Here is a 26,120-nt window from a genome sequence, read left to right on the forward strand (position 1 = left end):
GGGTGCCTAGACCCGGAGAGGCCCCAGGACCATCTGGGAGGGCCTGCTCATGGCCAGTAAGAGTTGGTCTGGGATCCTGATGGCCCTGGTAGGCTGTTGGTGAAAGGAATGGTGCTCGGGACTGGGCTGGGCAGTCTCGCTTCTGTCGCTAGTTCCCTGAGAGTCCTTGAGAAGGCACCGCTGCCCCACAAGGGGCACCTGGCATACCAGCTCCTGGCTCTAGCTAAATTACCTTCTTCAGCTCTTCACTCATTTGATTTGCTTCTGCAACCAGCGGCATCAGTTTGATGTAGTCCTGGAACGCAGCCAGGACACTGGGGTCGGCCTTGCCGTCTCCACCGTCCACAGCACCTGGCAACAATCACAGGGGAGGTGAAAGTCAGTCACTTGTTCCACCATGAATAATTTTTTTTTTTTTTTGAGACAGAGTTTCATTCTTGTTGCCCAGGCTGGAGTACAGTGGCGCCATCTCGGCTCACTGCAACCTCCGCCTCCCGAGTTGAAGAGATTCTCCTGCCTCAGCCTCCCGAGAAGCTAGGATTACAGGTGTGCGCCACCACACCTGGCTAATCCCTTTGTATTTTTAGTAGAGATGGGGTTTCACCATGTTGGCCAGGCTGGTCTAGAACTCCTGATCTCAGGTGATCTGCCTGCCTCAGCCTCCCAAAGTGCTGGAATTAGAGGTGTACAGCCATAAGCCACCATATCAGGCCCTTTTTTTTTTCTTTTTTTTTCTTTTTCTTTTTTTTTTTTAAGCTTTCTGTCATCCAGCTTTAGCTCTGTCATCCAGGCTAGCCTTCAGTGGCATGATCTCTGCTCATTGCAGCCTCCACCTCCTGAACTCAAGCAATCCTCCCATCTCAGCCTCCTGAGTAGCTGGGCCTACAGGTGCAAGCCACCATGCCTGGCTAATTTTTTAAATATTTTGTAGAGATGAGGTCTCACTTTGTTTCCCAGGCTGGTCTTCAACTCCTGGGTTCAAGCGATCCTCCTGCCTTGGCCTCCCAAAGTGCTAGAATTATAGGCATGAGACACCATGCCCAGTCACCATGAATAAATTTGTATGCTTATTTGTTCATTCGTTCAGCTGTTCATCAAATATCTACATTTTAAAATTACAAGCATGTAATTAAAAAAAAACTGAGGGGAAAACGACACTGCCTGACTTCTCCTTATGTAGCTGCTTATCTCAACCCATGAATCCTGGCTGCAGGCAGGAGACCCTCTGCCCCCAGTTCCCATTCTTGGTCTCAGGGTCCTTCAGCCAAGGTGGCTCCAGACTGGAGGAGGGTGGGGCGAGGTGAGACATGGCTGGCTAGACACAAGGCCTGGAGGTGACCTCGAGCTGCTGCTGGCACAGCAAGCGACCTGTGCTTTTCTTATACTTGGGATGGCTTGAAGGAGGGGCTCGTGGAAATTATGGAAGGATCAATCTCCCTCCCAAACCCAGGCTGGTACTGCCTCTAATCAGCAAATCTCAACTCTTTACAGACCCCTGGCCTGTGTGTGCACACAGTGCCCTTGGCCCTGAGGTCTGACTCCAAACGGCTCACACAGCTGCTGCCTTGTTGGGGACCCAAGTCTTCACTAGGGTCCGAGCCAGGGTCTGGAGCTGGTTCAGCTTCATGGCGCCACCAGGGCCACGAGGGCAGCGGCACAGTCAACCTCGGAGAGCAAGTCAATGAACAGATGGCTTTTCCAGGCCTGGTATGACAGAGTCTTGCTGGTTCATTGTTTTGTTTTTGTTTTTTTAATTTTTTTGAGACAGAGTCTCGCTCTGTCGCCCAGGCTGTAGTGCAGTGGCGTGATCTTGGCTCACTGCAAGCTCCGCCTCCCGGGTTCCCACCATTCTCCTGCCTCAACCTCTTGACTAGCTGGGACTACAGGCGCCGCCACCTCGCCCGGCTAATTTTTTTGTATTTTTAGTAGAGACGGGATTTCACCATGTTAGGAGGCCGAGGGAGGTGACTGAGGGGCTTTCCAAAAGGGGAGTGGCCAGTCCCCATGTGCCTGTCCTGTCTGAAAGGCTCTGGCCACCAGGGAGGGGACAGGGCTGCTGGGAAGCTGGCAGGGGCCCCGGAGTTGGCAGATTGGAGAGGAAGAGGCAGCGACGTTTGCAATGGTCTTGGACTCCTGACCTCGTGATCCTCCTGCCTCGGCCTCCCAAAGGGCTGGGATTACAGGCGTGAGCCACGTTGTCCGGCCTGGTTCATTTTTAAAAGTTGAGAATTTCGGCAGCAGAAGAGCAAGGAGGTGAATTTCAAATCGATGTATTTTGCCGAAATTCTGAGAGAAACACTGTGGTGTAGGGAACAGGGAGGAACTCGTGCATACACACAGGTGGGTCTGCCCACTTTCCACCAGCGGTGTCATTACTGCGAGTTCAGGCACAGTCCCGCCGCTGAGCAAAGCCTGGGGCCCCTCCAGGAAGCCCGCACACCACTGAGATCTCAGCGGGCTCTAGCCTCACCTGGATTCTGGGGGAACCAACCGGAGCACGGTGAATCGGGGCGGGAAGAGGAGCAGGAAGGCCTGTGAAAGCCCCAGCGGAGACAGGCAGCGGCGGGCGGCCAGCCTCGGGTATTGCTGAGGGCGGCGTTCAGAGGAGAAGGGGAGATTCCGTCTCAGAGGCCTCGGTTGTGCGTTCTTCTAGGCCATGCACTTCCAGCCCAGAGCAGGCCCCAGCTGGCCCCTCCTGAGCTGGGCCACTGTTTGCAGGCCCAGCAGGCCCCTGGGGGCGGCCGGAGGCCACTCACCGGCTTCTCTAGCTCAGCATTCTTCCTCATTTGCTGTGTACCCCACTCTCTTCTCTACCCCTTTGAACCATCTTTACCCTCATTCGTCATTTAACGAGTTGAATGTTTAACGTGTACTCACTCTATATGGAAATCATTCAATTTTGTAAAGATTAGACTTTGACAAAACAAATGATGATTTTCTTAAGGAAAGCAGAGAGACAGAGTGTGAGATCGCTGCTCTCAGATCAGCACACGGGAGAGGCCAGCAGTCAGGAGGGGGCTCACCGAGTCTGTCTGCGCTGACTCCCTCTGCGGCTGCCCTCTCCAGCTGGAAGAAGTCGTAATCGAACCTGCTCAGGTCCTCACTGCCCGGCTCCAAAGGAAATCCCACGTACAGGTAGGTGCTGTTGGATCCCAAAATCAGGCGGTCCTGGGGAGGAGACGGTGGGCTCAGGAGGGGTTGGAGACCTAGGAGGGTGAGGTGAACCTCCCCAGTGAGAAGGATCTGAGGACTGTCCTTCCCTCAGGAATCCCACAGACAGGGAGAGACCCAGACAGGAGGGCAGGTGGCCTCTGGCTCCGGCATTCACCTTCATCGCACACATTGAGGACGTGACTCCCTTGGCCCTGGGGGTCTGTGGGGACCACCCAGAGCCAGGCCCTCCCTCCACGCATTTCCAGGCTGGTCTGGGCGAGTGCAGCCGTGGCTGCGGGGACACCAGGGACTAACGCAGACTGTAGGCTAGAGAAGGCCTCTTCCGAGGGGGATGCTTAAGCTAAGCCCTCCCGGCTGGTGAGTCTTGCTGAGGCAGAGACAGCTGCTGAACAACCAAATGAAGGGCGGTGTGGCCAGGGACAGGAGGCCGAGGGAGGTGACTGAGGGGCTTTCCAAAAGGGGATTGGCCAGTCCCCATGTGCCTGTCCTGTCTGAAAGGCTCTGGCCACCAGGGAGGGGCCAGGGCTGCTGGGAAGCTGGCAGCGGCCCCAGAATTGGCAGATTGGAGAGGAAGAGGCAGCGACGTTTGCAAGATGCTGTTCAACCCCTCTCAGTGACAGGCTCTTAGAAAAATCTAAAATGGCACAAAACGTTAGAGCTGGAAGGGACCTTGGAGAACACCTAGTTCAGCCCTCCTTGTTTTCCAGGTGAGGTCAGAGGAGTGAAGTGACTTGCCCAAGACCACACAGCAAGTCAGGAGCAGGCCTGTCCCTCCAGCAGCGGTGCCATGTCGTCCCCAGACCATGGTGGCAGAGGAGCCGGTGTGAACACCCCATCCTGCCACGTCTGTGATGTGGGCACCTCACATGATTGTCCCCTCCCAGCTCTTGGGGGGGACCTGGGACATTCTGTGGGCCTGCAGGAAAGTTTACCAAATGCTGCAGCTTTGTCCTGATGGTGATGGGCACCCCGTTAACGGCAACCTTGCATTTGCTGTGTGGAGTGACCGTCACTTTACCGTCGGCATTTGTGAAGGAAGCGTGTTTATCTGAAATTCTAAGAAGACAAGAGTCAGTCTAAGACGCCCAGCCAGTGGTGGCTTTCATGAGCAGGTAGGCTGATCTTTCTCATCTGCACAGGAGGGAAGATCTACAGCTGTGGAGGCCGGCAGGTGGCATCTCCGGGCCTCCTGTGTGCTGTGGCTCACGGTGCATGGGGAAAGCAGTGGGTGCAGACGGACCCTGCGCTTGGGGAGCATGGGGAGCTGGGAGACAGCAGGCAAGGGCTTCGTTAACAGAACGAACACCAGCTGCAGGCCCAGCGCTGCGGGGAGCCGGCCAAGGCCACACTGGAGTCCTCACCCTCCCAGGCCAGCGGGATGGGGTGGTGGGAAAATGGCAGCAAGCAAGCTTCAGAAGAGACGCTCAGCTCAGGAGGCGACTCTTAACGAGCCTCACCTGCTCCAGGTACATTTCGATCTGTTTCTGCGTCCTCGCCGTACACACTCAGACCCTGTGTTATCAGATTTGGGGCTGTTTCTGCGTCCTCGCCATATACACTCAGACCTCATGTTATCAGATTTGGGGCTGGACGTCAGGGGTGTCAGGTTGGCGTCCCCCCTCCCCACCCCACTCCCCGGCACTGGATGTCATCTGTATGTCCTGAATGACTGGCTCCCTGCCTTAGCATGTTCCATGTTCCTGCACTTCTTGGCCATCATGGAATGTTCTGGATGTGGAGACCATGCTCATCCAAACCGTTTTTTGTGTGGGGCCCAGGGATCCTGTGGGAAAGGTGTCAGCCTCCTCGCTGGAGTTCAGACGTTCACGCACCTGTGTGTTGGACTAAGGACGTGTTCTGGAAAGGGACTTGAGGGGATCCCCAGCAAGGTGTCCCAAGAAGGAGGCTGGCAGTGCAGGACGAGGTGAGGCCCGCCGGCCCTGGGTCAGCACCCCTCCCGCCACGAAGGCCCACAGGTTTCCCGACGGGGAGGGGAGCTGGAAGCAGGAGGAGGACCCTCCAGCAGCGAGCGGCCTCCCAGGCAGGGCAGCCACAGAGCTGGGGACAGCACTTGACTGCGGGAGGCCCGTCATGGGGTTCCCAGGGCTCCTGCAGGGGCCTTGTAAGGGAGCCCTTGGGGTCACTCCGCAGTCTGGGCTTTCTGTAGTCCAGTGGGTGAGGGCTCCAAGCACCAGGAGAGATACAAGGATGCGCTTATGTTTGGGCCACCCCTAGTGGGCGTGTTCGTTCAGCTCCCTTCGTTCCCTGGCCAGCTCTACTTACATCTGTTTGTGAAGAATTATTACACAGAACCTAGAAACCAGCTTTCGCTTTTCTCCCAGGGTTGGAGCCCGGGAAGCAAACCAGCACCCTGGATTTCAGCCAGCGGACGAAAGCCCAGCCCTCAGCTTTCTCAGACCAGCCCTGGAGTGGGTGGCCCGGGGAGACCTGGGAAGTGGCCCTGCTGGTCCTGCAGACTGTGTGGCTTTGCAGCTGTCTAGATGGAGGGGTCACAGTTCTCTCATGCTGGACCAGGACACTGATGCATGGAAACTCACCCCAAACCTTGAATTGTGATGGCATTTGAGGCAGCCCGACCGGCGTCACATGAACCTGAAAAGAATCAAGATATAATTTATTTTTAAAATAAATCAGACACTTTCAGAATTTGACCCTAAGAGGTTAACATGTCTGATGTGTTGGCTGTGACATTTTCTCCACAGTGGGATGGCACTGAAGGGATTTCTGCAATTTTCAATCATCATGGTACTTGGACATACTTCTCTTTCTGCCTTGTGTGTGTGTGTGTGTGTGTGTGTATGGAATGTGGGGGAGGCGGAAATGTGTGTGTGGGGGAATGTGTGTGTGGGGGGGAGAGTTCCTAACTGTTTAAAAATTCCACCTTCTTCATGAGCATTCTGGAAGAAGAAACCGTTAGGTCTGAGCCTTAGGAGACCCACTGAATACTGGCCACAGGAGAGGTTCTGGTGTTTGAAGCTCCATTTCTGTGTAGTGACTGACCCCAAGGAATGCAGACACGTCACCCTCCACATCCCCACATCCCCCATGGCCATCTTGCACGGAGCCCTCACGGCCGTCCTGGGGGAGCACAGAGCCCTCACGGCCGTCCTGGGGGTGCACAGAGCCCTCGCGGCCGTCCTGGGGGTGCACGGAGCCCTCGCGGCCGTCCTGGGGGTTCACGGAGCCCTCGCGGCCGTCCTGGGGGTGCACGGAGCCCTCGCGGCCATCCTGGGGAGCACGGAGCCCTCGCGGCCGTCCTGGGGGAGCACGGAGCCCTCGCGGCCGTCCTGGGGTGCACAGCTGGGGAGGGGAAGCCAGGGGCTCTTGAGGTTCTGGGCGCTGTGTTCCAACCTGTTCATTTAGGTCAGGAAGACAGCTTAAGGGCTGATGCCCTCCTTAGAAACTGCTAAACAAAAATGTAACAAGAACCATGCCAGGATAATAGATAGATAAAACGTGCTGTATACATGGAAGAGAATGTTTTTCAGCCTTCAACAAGAGGAAGGAAATTCTCAACACATGCTACATGGATGCACCTTGAGGACATTCTCCTAAGGGCATAAGGCAGTCGGAGAAAGATGAAAACGTCCTTATCTGAGGTCCCCCCATCTTCAAATCCACAGAGACAGAAGGTGGGACACACTCCCGGGGCTGGAGAGGGAGGGGTTATCTGAGGCCCCCATCCTCAAACGCACAGAGACAGAAGGTGGGACAGTGGCTCCCGGGGCTGGAGGGGGAGGGGTTATCTGAGGTCCCCATCCTCAAACGCACAGAGAGAAGGTGGGACAGCGGCTCCCGGGGCTGGAGGGGGAGGGGCAGCTCGCGTTTCCTGGGTACGGAGTTTCCGTCTGGGAAGATGAAAATGTACGCAGGTGGATGGTGGTGACGGTCACACAATATGAATGTACTTAATGCCACTGAACTGTAGTCTTAAAATGGTTAAAACTGTGAACTTTATGTATATTTTACCAAAATGAAAAATATTTAAAAGACAAGAAAGAAAAGAAACATGCCCGTGGGGCAAGAAGCATGAGCAGGGAGGGGACGGGGGGCGGGGCAGGGGGAGGGCAGGGGGAGGGCATGGGGAAGGCGAGGTGGGGGCAGGGGAAGGGCAGGGGGAGGGCAAGGGGAGGGCAGGGTGGGGAATAGGTAGGGTGGAGGCAGGGGGAGGGCAGGGGCAGAGGGAGGGCAGGGGCAGGGCAGGGTTGGTGCAGGGGAGGGTGGGGGAGGGTGGGGAGGGGAGAAGGCAGGGCAGGGCAGGGGCAGGGGGCCGGCGGAGTACCAGCTTGAATGAAGTACTTGAGGACCCCGGTGAGCTGTGGGTCCTCGTTGATGTTAAGAAGGTGAGGGAAGGTCATCATCTGCCGCTCCTGCAGGAGAAGTGGAGAGGGTGGGCATCACCAGTCCCCACCTGCCCACCAGGGAGAGCAACACTTCTTTCCCGTCTCCATCCACCTGGTCAGCCCGCCTGGGGAGGGAGGAAAGCTGAGAGGGGCTGGGGCATTGCTGATGGCGGGGTGGAGTCTCAGGCGGGCCAGCCGTCAGGAGTCCAAGTACATCTGGACGGGACAGTTCCAAGGAGCCGTTCTCCCCGCTGCCCTCCCCAGCTGTCTGTGTGCCCCGCCTGGGCAGCCCCTCCCCAGGTCGCCATGCAGCCTCTCATTCTCCCGAAGTGCTGCTGGCTGGTTGAGAATCAGATGTTGATGGCAAAAAGTGGGTATGGCACGAACCCTCGCCTGGGAACCTGAACACATGTCGTTCGTCCACATAAGGATTGATGGTATGGTGGGTAGCGATTTAACAGTAAACAAAACGGGGATGATTATGCAGGCATGAGGAAGACTTTTACAGCTTGAAATCCTCTCTGACAAAGAGTAAAGAAAGCAAAAATCCTTCTAATTTTTACTGTATATGCAGAACCCCAAATCCCGTATTCCTCCATGTGACCCTACTTGGCCGTTGATGCTGAGAGTCCCAGTCACCACTTACACAGAACGTGACTCAGCACGGCCCTAACCGTCCGGCTTCCTGATGCCACAGACCCCACCCTGCTCCACCCCCAGGCCCTGAGGCCGTGGTTAGGCAGCGTGAGCTTCCTGAATCCCCAGCTCCAGTCCCCAAGTACTTCAGGTCTGATTCTCGACCTCGGGATTTTCCCAGGGCCTTGTGGCCACAGGGAGTGGGGTGGGTGGAAGCCGGGGTGGCGAGGGGAGGCCGAAATTCACATCATAGCCCATTTAGGGTGTGATATCAGCAAATGCCAGGATCGATACCCGGCCTCACGCCCCGCCAGGCACCGAGGCCTCCCTGCTTCCCTCACTGGCATGCGTTGATGTTCTCTCCCTAGCTCTGCCAGTAGCATCATTACCAGTCACACGTTACACATTCACCGAAAAAGCCGCGCCACAATCGGGCCTGGCCCCCTGCCCTGGGCTCACTCAGCCTCCGCAGGTGACAGGAGTGAAGCTCACCTGGGCCTGCTCCAGCAGGTGTGCCCAGGTCGCCTGATCAGCAGGAGTCCCCAGCTGCGGCTCCGCCCGGAGACAGGCTGACGGCTCTGGAAGGAGGGAGGCTTTTTAAGCAGGGGGTCTGCAGTGCCAGAGTGAGGCGCGGGATAACCAGGGAGTCCCCGCTCATTTCTCAAAGCCCGGGATCCCGGCAGCAGCAGGAATGCACCACGCTTATGCGTGAAGACAAGATCTTTTGGTAAGTCCTACAAAGAGGACTAATTATCCTCCTAATTCGTAAGACGTTAGGGCAAGAAGGTCCTTTAAGGGGGAGGCAGGAGTTCAGTGCTGTCTTATTTTTGTACTTGCTCGGGCTTGTGAGGGTGTTTCACGTGATTTCTCGCTATGGGGAACTCCCATGGGGTGGGGGAATTCGGGAAGAATCCTAGGATTACACTGTTTTCCACGTAGTCCGTGTTTGTGCTGGAGAGCAGTGGGGGTTACAGGTTACGTGCTATGTGTAGGTCCACATCTGGCATGTCAGGTTTGGATGGTACAGAGATTTGCGACAGGCAGAGCCAGGCCCAGGCCAGCCACACACACGTGTGCACTGATTCTGATTTAGGGAGCGCTTTGTTAAGGGTGAAGCCTCAGCGAGTCGGGTCGTGTGCCTGGGAAGGGCCAGGTGGGGCTCGGGGCTGGCCCACCCTCTGAGCCACACGTCCTCTGGGTAGCCTGGCATGACCGGTAGGGCAAGGGGTGCAGGGGGTCCTGCCACTACCCGAGGGCCCCCAGGAGGGAGGGAGCCCGTTCGATATTGCCGCTTTGATACCGGATGCTCGGGCCAATTTCACCTCAGTAGTTTTACCTTTTTGTCCATCTCATTTTAAATCATTAATGAGCATATAAACGATATATATCTTTATGCTGCCAAACTGCAATCGAAGGCCTTCACTGATCACGGGGGCTCTGGATAATTGCGCATGTTGGAATCACCTGGGACGCTTTAGCGCTGACGGCTGCCCGGGTTCCGGTTTGTGAGGTTGGGGGATTTAGCACTGACGGCTGCCCGGGTTCTGGTTTATGAGGTTGGGGGATTTAGCACTGACGGCTGCCCGGGTTCTGGTTTATGAGGTTGGGCGGATTTAGGGCTGACCGCTGCCCAGGATTCTGGTTTCTGAGGTTGGGGGGAGCCCTGTCACCCAGCGGCTGTGATGCACAGCCAGGATGGAGCTCCGTCTTGGAGGAGGTGGCCAACCCTCAATGGGCTTCCGGCATCATCTCTCCGCAGGAAGCCCTCAGCGGGCAGACATCAGGTGGCCACTGTCCAAATCCGGTAAGGAAAAACATCCGGGGAGAAACAATGACCTCAAAATAAAAATGAGGCTGGTTGCGGTGGCTCACGCCTGTAACCCAGCACTTTGCAAAGCCAAGGCAGGAGGATTACTTGAGCCCAGGAGATGTAAGGCTGTCCTAAGTGGTGATTACACCTCTGCACTCGAGCCCGGGTGACAGAGCGGACCCTGTCTCAAATACCAAATAAAATGTCAATAAAAATGAGAGTAAGATGACCATCTTAAAATGCAGGGCTATTATTTCTCACAACTGCAAGTGAGTCTACATTTATCTCAAAGTTTTTTTTAAAAGGATGGAACCACAATATCCTGGACAAAGCCCCAGTGCCCCCCACTGTGCCCCCCACTGTGCCCCCCACTGTGCCTCCCACTGTGCCTCCCACTGTGCCTCCCACTACCCCCCACTGTGCCCCCCACTGCCCCCACTGTGCCCCCCACTGTGCCCCCACTGTGCCCCCCACTGCCCCCACTGTGCCTCCCACTGTGCCCCCCACTGTGCCCCCCACTGCCCCCACTGTGCCTCCCACTGTGCCTCCCACTGTGCCCCCCACTGCCCCCACTGTGCCTCCCACTGTGCCTCCCACTGTGCCCCCACTGTGCCCCCCACTGTGCCCCCCACTGTGCCCCCCATGCCCCCCACTGTGCCCCAACCACCCCCTCAGATTCGAATCCAGGTGCTCCCTCCACCCCCGGCCCCAGGCTTAGCCCAGGTCAGACCCCCCCATTGCTCAGGGCATCGGCCCCTGACTTGGTTTACCTGACATTATGGAGTGTCTACATCTGGGCAGCAGCTTGCTGTTCTCCGCCCTTGACTCTCTCATCAGTGTCCAGGTGTTGACCACTGCTCTGTTCCGGATCTTTTTAGCCCTTTCATGTGCAAAGATGGACACACTCAGGCCTGGAGCCCCTTGCCGGAGCAGCAGCCCCCGGCCCCAGGTGACTGGAGATTCCACACCGGGTCTGGTTCCATTCAACCATTAAGACCAAAGTGACTGAAGCACCTGCACAGTTCAAATAAACACGAGCAGCTCAGCCAGGCCGGGCCTCAGCCCCTGACATGTCCTGGGACCTGAACACACTCAGCCAATTGGGCTGACTTGGTTAACCTAAGAATCTGCCCAATCCCTGTTGCTGCTGAAATAACTCCTGGCCTGGAGGCTGTCGGGACTGCTCTGCGCGTGCGCCAGGCTGGGAAGCGCTCGGAGGTGTTCCAGGTCACTCCTTCCGATGTTGTCAGAGAAAACAGATACCCCCAAATATTGCAGGGGATATACAGTAAAACATTCCTTGTTCTCCAAAATTTCAATGTAACTGAGCACCCATGTATTTTTATTTGCTAAATCTGGTAACTGTACCCCTTTCATTTTACACAGGGGAGATGGAATCAGAGTTTACAAGTCCCACAGGCTGTGGGCACCACTTTCTCTTTCCTCTGTATCACATGGTCTCTCCGGTAAAGACTGGGAGCCACAGATGTGCACCTGATAAGCGGGGAGAAAACAAACGTTCTGGATATTGCTTAAGGCAAAATTCGATCTAAAGCTCTGAGCTTGCACTGGGCATGGTGGCTCACACCTGTAATCCTAGCACTTTGGGAGGCCGAGGTGGGAGGATCACTTGAGTCTGGGAGGTTGAGGATGCCATGTGCCACCGTACCCCAGGCTGGGTGACAGGGCGACACCCTATCCCAGAAAATAAAAGTAAAACCTGAGCTTGTGTCAGATGCTGGAGGAAAATGCCTCATGGTGTGACACAATACTGAGGCTGTGCAGTGAAGAATGACAAGATATTTGTCACCAATATGCAAGTGCTCCTGTGCTGAGAAGAGGGCCAGAGAAAAGACCGGAAGGGGAGGCAGTTCCTGGGTGGCATCGTTGTGACCACAGTTCCCAACCCTCCCTCACACACCAGGCAGAACTCTGCTGGGCACAGTTCACACATACCTCCCGCGGTCAGAGCTCTCCCCAGTGCTGAGAATGAGGAATGCTGGCTCAGGGTAACGGGATGGGGGAGAGGTTCTATTTCTTGCCCATGGTCACAGCTGCTAGGGCCAGACTCTGACCTCTAAGCCCATAGACCTGGCGAATGACATATCAGGGCTGGCAAGTAAGTTTCACTTCACGTGCCAACTCCAGCTGCCCAGAACCGGTCTGACAGTCCCAAGCTCCTGCCCAGACTCGGTGGGGAGCTGTTCTGGTGGATTCCCAAGGCTGGCCTTCGCCTGAGGAGGAGCAGGGCAGCATGTGGGGAGGGTCCTACCGTGGCCACAGACTCCCCTCTCCCCACGCCTCTCTTTCGTAGAAAGTTCAGGAGAGCAGGCCTGGAAGGAGCTGCAGAGGCCGAGGGGCAGGAACCGGCTTGGTGGCAGCCTCCCGTAGTGCTGACCGAGTGGGCCTATCTCCCAGCCAGGTGGGTGGGAAGGAACCTGGCAGTGACAGCCCCCCCCCCGCCCGGTGACTCCTGTGGCCATCAGGCCACCTCCAGACTGCAATGTGCGGTGTGGGCTCTGGGAAGTGCGGTAACAGTGTGGAGAGCTGGTCTGTGTAGGGGCTGCAGGGCGGCCGAGAAGCTGTCGCTTACAGAGCTCATCTTCATTTGTCATTAGCACAAAAATCCCCTGCCTGGCACCATTCTCTACCCGTGCCCTGTGCAACCGAAGGAGAAAGCTGTGGACAGCCGTGCTATTCAGCAGGAAAACACGGGGACAGATCAGGCCAATCACGTCAGGACTGGCATCCGTGCCGCCCCCATCCCTGAGCCCCCAGCTCTGCTCCCATCCAGGACCCAGTGACACAGCCCTGCCCTGAGGCTCCAGGTCTCCATTCTTTCTCCTCGTGTTTTAGTTCCTTTCATTCCTCTCTCTCACGTCGTTTCGTTTTCCTCCCGGACCCCCTTCCCAGTGCCAACCCCTGCAGTCTAAGAGCAATAAAACTTTGCTAGATTTAGAATGTAGAACCACCATGGATGATAAATATTCACAGACGTACCCTTCCGCGTATCTTAGTGTTGATAAAGTTTCCTCATAGCAGATGTCAGCTGGACTTACGGCCGCAATCTGTAAAAACATCCCGTTCAGACTTTGTTACTAGTAGAGGAATTGATTGTTACTAAAGCAGCTCATATTCACAGAACGGTTTGGCATCTTGCAATTTATGATATTGTTCCAATTGTACAGTTTAGAAATGGAGGCTTAGAGGAATGCCTGAGGCCACTTGCTAAGCTGGGGCTCGAACCTACCCCTGCCTAACTCACACCTGTGCTGTCAGTCGCGGGACTGGCCGCCCTCAGGACTGAGTCCTCTGTGGACTCCCTCAGGGGCTTGAGTGACGGTTGAGTGTTAGCGTCAGAGACCTTGCTCATTTCCTGACAGCCACTTGTATGGTTTCAAGTCTGGCTGTTGACTTTATTTATACTTATATTTTTTTGAGACAGGTTCTCACTCTGTCACCCTGGCTGGAGTGTGGTGGAGCAATCATGGTTCACAGCCTCGACTTCTTGGGCTCAGGTGGTCCTCCTGCCTCAGCCTCCAGAGTAGCTGGGACTACAGGCATGCATCACCACACTCGGCTAATTTTTGTGTGTTTTGTACAGACAGGATCTCCCTATGTTGCCCAGGCTGGCACTGAACTCCTGGGCTCAAGGGATATGCCCACCTCGGTCTCCCAAAGTGCTGGGATTAGAGGTATGAGCCATCGTGCCCGGCCTTGACTTTGGATTGATTGTTCCAGAATTCAGAAAAGTTTTCAAATCAGAAGCAAACTTTGTGATGATTGGGTGGGCAGATCACTGAGGGTGGCTGGGGAGGGTGACTGGGGAGGGTGGCTGTGGCAGCTGCCGTGTAGCAGCACATCCTCTGTGGGCCGGGAGGCCTGTGACCCAGAGTACTGGGAGCCCGGGAAGTGATTACGTTTGTCTAACTTCACAGCTACAAAGCTTGTTCGTTTATGTCGTCTCATTTAATCATCATGGCAATATTTGCAGGTGGATTTTTATTATCACCACTAAAAATTAAGGCTGTGAGACACTCGTGATAAAACTGGGATTGGCACCATAGAGACTGGGCGGCTTGGCTGTTGACCTTGCAGGTCCTCTGTTCTTTTTGCTTCTTGAGATGCAGGATGCCACCCGCGGCCTCTCCCGAGCACGCTCCTTTGTTAAAGCACTGCACTGCCGTCAGGCAGCCCCTGTCCAGTCTCGCAGGTCCGGGCATCGTGCTGCGGGTCTCAGTGGCTTTGCACACATCTGCTGAGACCCGCTAGGTTGAATCTTGTAGGTTAACGTTCAGAGAGCATCTTACGTGCCTTCTTGTGTCCCAGGTTTGTGGGTCCCGTTGAGGCCCACAGGTAACTGACAGCCAGAAAAACTTTAAAATGAAGTATTGAAAACAGGATTAAGTGATCAAGAGTAAGGGTATGTTTTACTGTGGGTTTTGGAGAGAAATGCATGTAACTGGTCCCAACAGGGAGCATTTCCCTCCTAAGCAGGCAGCAGAGTGGAGGCCAGCACCGGGCTGGCGACAGAGTTCACCACATTTTGTCCCTCCCTGCAGCTGAAGCTGAAGAGCAGAGTCCTGATTTTAACACATTCCACGCTGTGCCCACTTGGCAAACATTCGATAATGAGATTCCAGAGCCTTTGCTGAGATAACACGGGTGCAGCTACTCTCCAGGCTGAAGAAACACAGTCACACTGATTTCCAGCCTTGCCGGGGAATGACTCTGCTAACTTCGAATAACATGACATTGCTAGTTGTGTTTTTTAATGGTACTAGTTTTTTTCCTGATAATAAAAGTAGCGTGTATTCCTTGTAGAGAACTTAAACTACAGAAAAGAATAAATTTAAAAATTAGTAATATAGAAACATTGAACATTGTACTAGAGGACCAGAAGTTACGAGATCATGGTAGGTCATCATTTGCTAGTCCTGAGGGGGAAACAAACCAAGGCCAGGTGCAGTGCTCATGCCTGTAATCCCAGAACTTGGAGAGGTCGAGGCAGGCAGATCACCTGAGATCAGGAGTTCAAGCCTGGCCAACAACTTGTCTCTACTAAAAATTAAAAAAAAAAAAAAAGCCAAGTGCGATGATGCATGCCTGTAGCCCCGGCTACTCGGGAGGCTGAGGAAGGAAAATCGCTTGAACGCAGGAGGTGGAGCTTGCAGTGAGCCGAGACTGCGTCACTGCACTCCAGCCTGGTTGACACAGTGAGACTCCGTCTAAAAAATTGTTTTAAATTGCTAGGCTAGGTCAATGCGAAGTACTATATTATATTACAGGTGTGTTGGGAATAATTTTAATCCCAACAGCAACAACAATAACAACTACAATAGCAGAATCAGTGTAAAACGTTGTAAGAAAGGTATTTTACCAGAGCGGTTCTGCTGTTCCCGCCCAGAGCTGACTGGAGCAGTTTGGTCAAAACAGAATCTCTGTATGGAACGTGCAAGACCTTCTTCCCCATGGCTGCATCAGCCAGAGCACTGGAAGAAAAAGAAGATGCAAGACAGAGAAAAAGAATGCCTCAAGAAGAAATCCGCCTTCCTTTGGGATACGTCGGACACAGCTCTCAAATCCCCTCTTTGGCCTCATAAGCCTGATGACTATATCCAATAGTGGAGATGCCTTCTGTCGTCAGTGCTGAAGTAAGCTAGCTAAACACTGGCCTGACTCCTCCAAAATCAACCCTGGAGAAGCCATAACCTAGAGGAGGAAGCCCAGGTCTGAGGAACGAACCACCCAAAGCTGCAAGGAAAACCCGAAGAGCCTGCAGGTTACTGTAAGTTTGTGTGCAGAGGAGGAGCTGCAGTTCAAGGAAGGAGGTGCCAGGCCTGGCAGTGTGCAGATAGGTGTGGGGGGTAGTTTTAGGGCCTTTTCTTGCCTCTCTCACACTGCCTTAAGATCCCATAAAGTTAGGACCTCGTCTGACTATAGCCTCAGGATAGGAGTGAATGAGAAGCACCTGCCCTGCTCCAGTGGCCACAAAGAAAGCAGTGTCGGCACTGAAGAGAGTGGGGAAGCATGCAGGGAGATCCCACCTGTGAGAAATTATAACCACAAACTGGCCGGGCACGGTGGCTCAGCCTGTAATCCTGTAATCCCAGCACTTTGGGAGACCAAAGTGGGCAGATCACGAGGTCAGGAGTTCGAGACCAGCCTGGCCCACATGGTGAAACCCCGTCTCTACTAAAAATACAAAAAAAACAGCTGGGTGTGGTGGTGCACACTGATAGTCCCAGCTACTCAGGAGGCTGAGGCAGGAGAATCCTTTGAACCCAGAAGGTGGAGGTTGCAGTGAGCCGAGATTGTGCCATTACATTTCAGCCTGGGCAGAGACTCCGTCTCAAAAAAAAAAAACAAACAAAAAAAATTCACTACTCCGTAAAGTCATGAAGGCCCCAAGGGATTCCAAAGAGAAGGAAAAGAAATAGGTTTACACTCAGATACAACAACATAGTGAAACTAGAGAACACCAAAAACAAAGAGAAAAGCTTAAAAGCAGCTAGGGGAGAAAAGACAGATTGTCTTCAAGAAAAAGCAGTTAGATAACTGGTTGACAATAGGAGAACGCTTTCTGTGCAGAAAGAAAATACTACCCATCTAAAATTCCATACCCAGCAAAAATGTCTTTTTAAGAATGAGGTGGCTGGGTGCAGTGGCTCACATTTGTAATCCCAACACTCTGGGAGACCAAGGCGGGAGCATAGCTTCAGCTTAGGAGTTCGAGACCAGCCTGGGCACCGTGGAGAAACCCTGTCTCTACAAAAAAATACAAAAATTATCTGGATATGGTGGAACGTGCCTGTGGTTCCAACTACCTGGGAGGCTGAGGTGGGAGGATTGCTTGAGCCTGGGGTGTGGAGGCTGGAGTGAGCTGTGATTGTGCCACTGCACTCCAGCTTGGGTGACAGAGTGAGACCCTGTCTCAAAAAAAATAAAAGAATGAGGTAAAAATAAAGATATTTCAACCTAACAAAAACAGACTGCCACCAGCAGATCATCACTAGAGGAAACCCTAAATAATACACTTCAACCAGAAGGAAACTGACCTGAAATAGCAGCTCTGAGGTATAAGAATGAATACATTTTAAAAAAGATAAACGTGAATAAACACTGTGTAAAATAGTGACAATGTCTTTTGGGGTGAACGAAGAATAGAATTGAAATACATAACAAAGAAAAAAATATGTAACTGTCACATGTAGGATGAAGATTCTTGTATTATCCAGGAGGATTTATTACATTTAGACTTTGACCACAGATTTAAGAGCCAAGAAACAGAGTTAAGTCTACATTGGCCGGGCACAGTGGCTCACACCTGTAATCCCAGCACTTTGGCAGGCCGAGGAGGGAGAACCACTTGAGCTCAGGAGTTCAAGACCAACCTAGGCAACATGGTGAAACCCCATCTCTACAAAAGCTACAAAAATTAGCTGGGCATGGTGGTGCACACTGTAATCCCAGCGACTCAGAAGGCTGAGGCAGGAATGTCACTTGAGCTTGGAAGGCAGAGGTTGTAGTGAGTGGAGTTCGCACCATTGCACTCCAGTCTGGGTGACAGAGCAAGACTCTGTCTCAAAAAAAAAAAAAAAAAGTGAAAAGCATATATCGAACTTTGATATGACAGAGGTGGCATAGACGATCATTGGGGGAAGGAGGGACTACTCAACAAATGGAACTGGAAAGATTGGTAATCTATAAGGAAAAAGGATGAAAAGCATGCCTATCTTACATCAAACACCGAAATCAACTCCAGACGGATAGGAACTTAAATGTAATATAGGTGGTTACCTTTCTAACTCTAATTTTCTTTTTTAATTAGAAACCTGGGAGCTCCGCCTCCCAGGTTCACGCCATTCTCCTGCCTCAGCCTCCTGAGTAGCTGGGACTGCAGGCGCCGCCACCTCGCCCGGCTAATTTTTTAATATTTTTAGTAGAGACGGGGTTTCACCGTGTTAGCTAGGATGGTCTCGATCTCTTGACCTCGTGATCCGCCCATCTCGGCCTCCCAAAGTGCTGGGATTACAGGCTTGAGCCACCAGGCCCGGCCTTCTAATTTTCTTAAACAGGAAACAAATGCAAAACATAAACCATAACCGTAACTTCTGCTCATCAACAAACACCTTAAAGTGGAAAGACAAGCTGACTGGGAGAGATGCTTTTAATACATTTACCTGAGAAAAGAATAATAAATATGTAAAGAATGCCTACAAGTCAATACAAAGGCAATAACTCAAGAGAATGATAGAAAAAAAAAAAGTCACAGGCATTGCAAGAGGAAGTACATTGCTAAGAAGCATATCAAGATGCTTAAACTCGTTAGTAACCAGGAACATCAAGAACATAGTAAGATTTATTTGCACCAATTTAATTGGTAAATATAAAGAAATCTGATAATACCAAGTCTTAGAAAAGATGTAGATCAATCCGATATCTAATACATTGCTACTGGGAATTAAATTGGTCCAACTATTTTGGAAAAGTCTGTTAACATCTTTCAAAATTGGGTATTCATACACCTTAGAACCCAACAATTTTAGTTATTTGTCTATACGCAAACTTTAATACAGTCACACGTCCCATAACCACGTGGTGGTCAACCACAGACTGTACACACAGCAGTGATGAAACCACCATATTTTTACTGTATCTTTTCTATGTTTAGATATACAAGTACTTACTGTTATGTTACAGTTGCCTGCGATGTTCAGCCCAGTTACATGCTGTACTGCGGTATAAGCACAGCTAGGAGCAATCTTTTATAACAAATAGCCTGGTGCTCTGCAGGCAATGCCATCGAGGTTTGTGTAAGTACACACTATGATGTTTACACAACAAAATCGCCTACTGATGCATTTCTGAGAACATATCCCCACTGGATTTTTGTTAGTTTTGTTTTGTTTTGAGCCAGGGCCTCACTGTGTCAAGTAGCCTGGAGTGCAGTGGCATAATCCGAGCTCACTGCAACCTCTGCCTCCTGGACTCAAGTGATCCTCCCACCTCAGCCTCCTGAGTAACTGGGATTACAGGCAGGCACCACCACGTCTGGCTAATTTAAAAAAATTTTTTGAGATGAGGTTTTGCCACGTTACCCATGGTGGTCTCAACTTCCTTGGCTCAAGTGATCCACTCACGTTGGCCTCCATATTGCCATTGTTTTTTTTGTTGTTGTTGCGTTTTTTTGTTTTGTTTTGTTTTGACACTGTGTTTCACTCTTGTCACCCAGGCTGGAGTACAATGATGCCATCTCGGCTCACTGCAACCTCCACCTTCCGGGTTCAAGTGATTCTCCTGCCTCAGCCTCCCGAGTAGCTGGGATTATAGGCCTGTACCACCATGCCCAGCTCATTTTGTATTTTTAGCAGAGACAGAGTTTCTCCATGTTGGTTAGGCTGGTCTTGAACTCCTGACCTCAGGTGATCCACCTGCCTTGGCCTCCCACAGTGCTGGGATTACAGGCGTGAGCCACCGCGCCCAGCTGATATCCCCATTGTTAAGCAATGCATGACTGTGTTAATACCCAATGATTTGCACAGGAATGTTCGTAATAGCACTACTTATAATAGCAAAAAACAAACTGGGGACAATCAAAATGCCAGTCAGGGAATGAATAAATTGTGGTATATTCCCACAGCGGAATCCTATGCAACAATGAAAAACAATAATTGCTCCACGGAACAACGAGGAAGAATCTCACAGACAATGTTGAGTGAAAGAATGGAAAACTCATTCTAGGTACAGCGTCACGTGGATAGATATTGTTAATACCGTTGAGTCTAAAAGCAAGTCCTCACAGTCCTACTCCTGCCTACATACCCAAGAGAAATGAGTGACTATTTTCCCCAAAATACACGTATAAAAACATTCACAGCAACTTTATAACAGCCCAAACCTGGAAATAAGCTAAATGCCCCTCAATTGGAGAATGGATAAATAAATTATGAGATATTCACACATTGATATATTGCATAACAATGAAAATAATGACTGGTACATGAAACAACTTTGATTAATATCATAGACACAATCCTTGGTGAAAGAAGCCAGATGGTTAAGCTGGTGACCTCATAAAAATGATTGCATTTATACGAAAATCACTACAATTAGGCAAATCTAATCCACAATGACAAAGGTCCATTTCTTCTGGTGGGAGTGTCAACCGGGAGGGAGTATGAAGAGCTGTGTGGGTTTTGGAAATGTGTTATACTCTGATCTGGATGATAATGACGGAGGTATATACATCTATAAAAACTTATGTGCTGAACACATAGGATTTATGTACTTTACTGTAGTTTATACCTTAATGAGAAAAGTTTTTAAAGTTCCAGAAGACAAAACGGAATTTCACCCTTTTTATAAAGTTCAGGAATGAGAGTTACTGAACAATAATATTCACATGTGATAAAACCAGGAAAGAGAGAGCTGAGCAGGGGGAGAACATAAAATTCAAGATGATGGTTACCTCCAAGGAGAGCATAGAAGAGGAACACCAACAATTCTTGGGTTGGATGGCAGTTGTATTAGTGTTACTCTATTTAAAAATAAAGTAATTGGTTTAAAATAAAATATGGAGGCAACCCAGGCATGAGTCAGTGACATCAGCGGGTCATGTACCAAGGGTTATCGTTAGTCCAGTTTTTCATACCTGAGGTCGTTTTTATAACACAAATACCGGTCCACTGATGATTTACCTGATAACATTTCCCAAATTGGTTAAACTTAAGTTAACGCGTGATCCTTCCCTCAGTCTGTCTCCTTCAGATCCTGAAGATTTCTGCCTCTCACTTCCTGCCAGGTCCACCAAATTAATGCTGGATTGTTTGGTGAGGTCTCTGTCTAGGAAAACCTGGAGAAAAGCGTCACAGGTCATGCCACAGTATTAGGGAGGTGGCAGGCTGCGTGGGCGGGCACTCCCCGTGACATGTAAAGTGGTCTTTTTTTTTTTTTTTTGAAACAGTCTTGCTCTGTCTCTCAGTCTCCCAGGCTGAAGTGCAGTGGCATGGTCTTGGCTCACTGCGACCTCCACCTCCCAGGTTCAAGTGATTCTCCTGCCTCAGCCTCCTGAGTAGCTGAGACTACAGGCACCTGCCACCAGAGCCGGCTAATTTTCGTATCCTTAGTAGAGATGGGGTTTCACCATATTGTACAGGCCGGTCTCAAACTCCTGACCTCAAGCGATCCACCCACCTCAACCTCCCAAAGTGCTGGAATTATAGGCGTGAGCCACCACACCTGGCCTTAAGTGGTTGTTTTCATTGTATTTCAGACTGAAAAAACAAAATCTGCAACATAAAATGCCATTCCCTACAATAACATTTTACAATAAAATATCTTAGTGTCCTCCTCCCATTCTGTAAATCTCCTTTCCAGTAAAACGCTAGATACCGATTAGCGCTCCATTATTTCTATGATCAATAAATTCTTAATATAAAACACTGTGAAATCTGCAAAATAAGTAGCTCTTCAGGACTGTGTGGTCATGTGGAAAGAACATGTACTTCAGGATCCTACAGATTCCTTTGCAGGCTCCGTGACTTTGTGCAAACGACTTATCTTTTCAGAGTTTCAACTTTCACAGTGGTAAACCAGTGATAGGAACACATTCCTGAGATGTTATGAGGGTTAAAGATCATAGAGGTGATGGTTCTAGCACACGCCTGGCATACAATAACGGGTGTTAATATCACTACTGATCCCAATATACAGAGTACAGTGCTAACTCTCTTCACTCCTTTTTTCCTAGCTCATTTCTTCATTTGCCCCTAAAATACCAAGTTAAAAAAATATCAGGGCAAACCATATATAAAGTTGGTGAATTTTACTAACATTGTGAAATCAAGTGAATAGTACTTAAAAGTTTACAAAGTTCCTTAAAATGCAATATCTTATTCAAGCTTCCCGACATTACTGCAAGGAGAGTGTCTTGTCTCATCTTACAGAAGAGGAAACTGAGGCTCAGAGGTTATTTCCCAAAGGCCTAGAGCTGGTGAAGAGAGGTGTCCAGACTTGAACACAGTCCCGTGCTTTCCCCTTATTCCTGCATAGAACGGGATTCTTTTCATGGATTACTGTTCTATTACTGGTACTAAGACTTAGGGGACAGAGGTGGTAGGATCATAGCTACGTGTAACATTGACCCAGGATTTGTGAATAGCCATTTCTAGATCAAACTGGTGGCACTGTAGAGATCACTCTCTGATGTCCACCGAGGTACCGGTGTGGAGGATCAAAGTGGGCTCTAGTTGATCTAAGATTCTAGTCAGTGGAATGCTACATGCACTGCTTGGTTCCTAAGAACTTACTCGGTGCGGCCGGGTGCGGTGGCTCATGCCTGTAATCCCAGCACTTTGGGAGGCCGAGGTGGGCAGGTCACCTGAGGTTGGGAGTTCAAGACCAGCCTGACCAACAGGGTGAAACCCCGTCTCTACTAAAAATACAAAATTAGCCAGGCATTGTGGTGCACGCCAGTAATCCCAGCTACTCGGGAGGCTGAGGCAGGAGAATCGCTTGAACCTGGGAGGCGGAGGTTGCAATGAGCCGAGATCGTGCCATTGCACTCCAGCCTGGGCAACAAGAGCAAAACTCCGTTTCAAAAAAAAAAAAAAAAACAAAACCTGATGCATCCACGCATGGAAAGGGTACTTCAGTACCTGGCTGTCCTCAGGCTCGTGGGTCTGAATGCTGGTCTCACCTTGGTAATGAACAGATGTGCTGCTGATACAGTTCTCCAGGATAAACCTTGGAGACACTCTCATACCTTCATAATTTGCTCCTTGATCAAATTGGGGTCAAAGCTTATTCCTCCAAGCCCTGGAATGTACTTGAGGGAAAACAGCTCTTAGTCCTATGGGGCCCTTTGGGGTTCTGATAGGCTCACTTAGGCTGGGTGGGGTGTGACCATTGAGGTGGGAGGGAGGCAGGAAAAGGGCACACATGTCCCCTTTTCCTGTTTCTGCCTCTATATGCTGTGGTTGAAGAGCCACCTTCATCCATAGGTCAAATCTGCAGGATCCTATAATACCCACCAACCCATTATGCCAGGGGGAGCCTTCGGCAGGGGGAGCCTTCTGCAGAGCAGCCTTGTGTGGAGATCCCACCAGGAGGAGCCTTCCGCAGGGGGAGCCTTCCGCAGGGCAGACTTGTGTGGAGATCCCACCAGGGGGAGCCTTCCTCCCAGAGCAGCCTTTTCTGGAGATGGGGACAGTGGTGTCCACTTGGCTCTCACCTGCTTGAACTGGATGGTGATGACCAGGTGGGACCGGCTGCTGCTGGCATTCATGTTGGTCGAAGCTGTGGTCCTTATTTTTGTTCCTTGTTCCATCAGCCTTTCAATTTGGGCATAGTTCTGACAGGGCACTAACTTCAGGCCTTCCACGTAAAAGCCCAGCTGTTGATCTTCCCTTACTCTGAGCCCACCAGGTTTTTTGGTTCTGGACAGTAAATCTCTTATCTATAGAAAATAGAACAAATAATGTAAACTTCAGGAAGGCAGGGGTTGTTGTTTACTTCACTTCTGCATCTCTGCCTATATAGATGCTCAATAATAGTTATTGGATGAATGGATAAATTTCTGTAGGTATTTCATAATTCAGCAAAGTAAGAAATAGGGAAATTGCAAGCAAAAGGATAGGAAGACTGCTGTAATTAGTGAAGTCAGAAGCATGCTTCCACTGGAGACAGAGTTTTGCTTTGGTTGCCCAGGCTGGAGTGCAATGGCGTGATCTCAGATCTCCGCAACCTCCGCCTCCCCGGTTCAAGCGATTCTCCTGCTTCAGCCTCCCAAGTAGCTCAGGTTATAGGCATGCGACATCATGCCTGGCTACTTCTTGTATTTTTAGTAGAGACAGGGTTTTACCATGTGGGCCAGGCTAGTATCAAACTCCTGACCTCAGGTGATCGGCCTGCCTCCGCCTCCCAAAGTGCTGGAATTACAGGCGTGAGCCACCGTGCCTGGCCAGCTTTTCTTTTTAAGTTAAAAAAAATTTCTTTTATAAATACAGTTTTATTGTTGTCAGGTATATACCTAGACCACTCCAACCAGACTGAGTTCCCTGAGGGTGGGTGTCTTTTTACCAGTGGATCCTCACAGTTCCTGACACAGCGCATGTGCGATGAGCATTGCTGCACAGCACAGCTGGAGCTGGGCTTACACCTGACGCTGAGTTCACTGCTCCGGGGGCCGGGAAGCTGCCTTTGCAGCACGATGAGGTGTGTGAGTAGTATCCACAGCGGTCTGTCTATAAATAGGTGCTTCTGAAGTTTTTGCACTTGAACACATTGTTCTCTTATTAACACAAATATTCTCCTAGCAATCTCATTAACCCTGTTTCTTTAGCAACTCCTTTGCAGATAATATAAAAATAAACCACCATAGCCTCTTTCTAAATTCTGTATTACAAAGTAATGAAGTCTTACTTTACTAAGAACAGTGATAAATAATAAAAATAATTGGAAGTTAGTAATGTTCAAAGTACCTAATATGCGCAGAAGACACGTTCTGCCTAGGTTAAGTCATGGCACAACAAATACCACTACCTACTGAGACCTCTACTTCCAAGGGAAACTTAGTCTCAACAGTATTTGTGGCCAGGCATGGTGGCTCACGCCTATAATCCCAGCACTTTGGGAGGCTGAGGCTGGTGGATCATTAGAGGTCAGGAGTTCAAGACCGGTCTGGCCAAGATGGTGAAACCTCGTCTCTACTAAAAATACAAAACAAATTAGCTGGGCATGTTGGCGGACACTTGTAGTCCCAGCTACTCAGGAGGCTGCGGCAGGAGAATCACGTGAACCCGGGAGGCAGAGATTGCAGTGAGCTGAGAATACACCACTGCACTCCAGCCTGGGTGACAGAAGAGACTCCATCTCAAAAAAACAAAACCCCAGTATTTGCAACAGCCTAACCAAACCAGAAAATCTGGGTAATTCTTTGGATTTTATTATGGGAGGTTTGTGTGATGATGCTTACACCAGGGCCTTAGGGAAATTCCCATGTCCCCTTGCTCTCAAAACAGCCACTGCTGAGAAGGCAAAGCAGAGTCACGCTGTGTCCCAGTCGAGCCGGAGCAGCCTGTGTTACGTGGTGCAGAGCGACCCGGACTGAGAATCAGACCTGGCTTCTTAGTCCTGGTTCTGCCTCCAACATGTGAGACCTTTGGAAAGTCTCTGACATTACCGGTGTTCTCCTTCTAGAAGGACAGATTAAATGATCTCTAAGTTCTCCCCGAGCTCGAGCGTCTGTGGCTTTAAGTCCTAGAGTCCAGGCAAGATCGCAGATTGAAGTTTACGGGAAGCAAAATTAGGATGACAGACATAAGGTGCCGGAGATAAAACATCAAAATGGGGACAACTTCTGCCTTAGCTAGGAAGCCTTTCTGTAATTTCCCCCATGATAGAAACGACAGGAAGTGGCATCTCAGACTGAAGACATGACTGAATCAGGCTTATCAGAAAAAAGGCAAGTAAGTATCTGGATGGAAGTACAGGGACTGACAGGGACAGATGCTGGCAGCAGGACCCTCAAGTTATACCTGGAGACAAGAGTGACGATGGGCCAGGTGCGGTGGCTCCTGCCGGTAATCCTTTGGGAGGCCGAGGCAGGAAGATTACCTGAGGAGTTCGAGACCAGCCTGGGCAACATAGTGACACCCTGTCTCCACAATTTTTTTTTTTTTTTTAATTAGCTGGGCATGGTAGTGTGCGCCTGTAGCTCCAGCTGCTTGGAAGCTGAGGTAGGAGGATCACTCGAGCCCAGGAGTTTAAGGTTACAGTGAGTTATGATCGTGCCACTGTACTCCAGCCTGGGCAACAGACAGAGACCTTGTTTCAAAAAGGAAAGAAAGAGAAAAAAGATCACCACAACCTTGTCCCTGACCTGGGCCATCGAGAGCCTCCTAACTCCTGCTCTGCTCTGTCTGGCACTCCTTCAAGTCCGGCTTCACTCTCCCGCTGGAGAAATACCTAAAACCCCGATCTGATTATTTTACTCCCCCGTTTGGAAGCCTTGCTTGGTTCTCCGTTGCCTGCTCATTGAAGGACTTTCCTTCTTGGCAACAATCTTTGACTTCATCCCCGGATGCTCCCCCTACCCTCAGCAGCCTCATACCCACTCCCGCCACACAGGGCAC

At 50.9% G+C, this 26,120-nt stretch overlaps 2 protein-coding genes across 4 annotated transcripts in view; one reads left to right on the forward strand and one right to left on the reverse strand.

Moving 5' to 3' along the window:
* The window catches only part of LOC103230917 (kinesin-like protein KIF28P), a 70,474-nt gene that overhangs the window by 14,880 nt on the left and 29,474 nt on the right, over window positions 1-26,120 (reverse strand). Inside the window, exons 5-13 of the mRNA XM_073011409.1 lie at window positions 23,219-23,443; window positions 20,685-20,839; window positions 15,365-15,476; window positions 12,985-13,052; window positions 10,781-10,864; window positions 7,426-7,557; window positions 4,107-4,236; window positions 3,024-3,168; window positions 233-351 (exon numbers count right to left, since the gene is read on the reverse strand). Of these exons, the coding sequence (XP_072867510.1) occupies window positions 233-351; window positions 3,024-3,168; window positions 4,107-4,236; window positions 7,426-7,557; window positions 10,781-10,864; window positions 12,985-13,052; window positions 15,365-15,476; window positions 20,685-20,839; window positions 23,219-23,443 (1,170 nt within the window). The remainder of the gene's footprint in view (window positions 1-232; window positions 352-3,023; window positions 3,169-4,106; window positions 4,237-7,425; window positions 7,558-10,780; window positions 10,865-12,984; window positions 13,053-15,364; window positions 15,477-20,684; window positions 20,840-23,218; window positions 23,444-26,120) is intronic.
* On the forward strand, window positions 345-6,935 carry LOC119619685 (uncharacterized). Of its 3 annotated transcripts, XM_073011916.1 has the most exons (5): window positions 345-3,135; window positions 3,882-4,286; window positions 4,484-4,640; window positions 4,953-5,098; window positions 5,517-5,860. In XM_073011916.1, exons 2-5 carry the CDS (start codon window positions 4,279-4,281, stop codon window positions 5,749-5,751), a joined length of 546 nt encoding a protein of 181 aa, XP_072868017.1. In that variant the 5' UTR covers window positions 345-3,135; window positions 3,882-4,278; the 3' UTR covers window positions 5,752-5,860. The 3 variants fall into 3 exon arrangements, with proteins under 3 accessions (XP_072868017.1, XP_037842036.2, XP_072868018.1); XM_037986108.2 differs by having other exon boundaries at window positions 4,484-5,098; XM_073011917.1 differs by having other exon boundaries at window positions 4,484-6,935.

This window comes from Chlorocebus sabaeus, chromosome 25, assembly GCF_047675955.1.
Source record: "Chlorocebus sabaeus isolate Y175 chromosome 25, mChlSab1.0.hap1, whole genome shotgun sequence".
Taxonomy (NCBI): domain Eukaryota; kingdom Metazoa; phylum Chordata; class Mammalia; order Primates; family Cercopithecidae; genus Chlorocebus; species Chlorocebus sabaeus.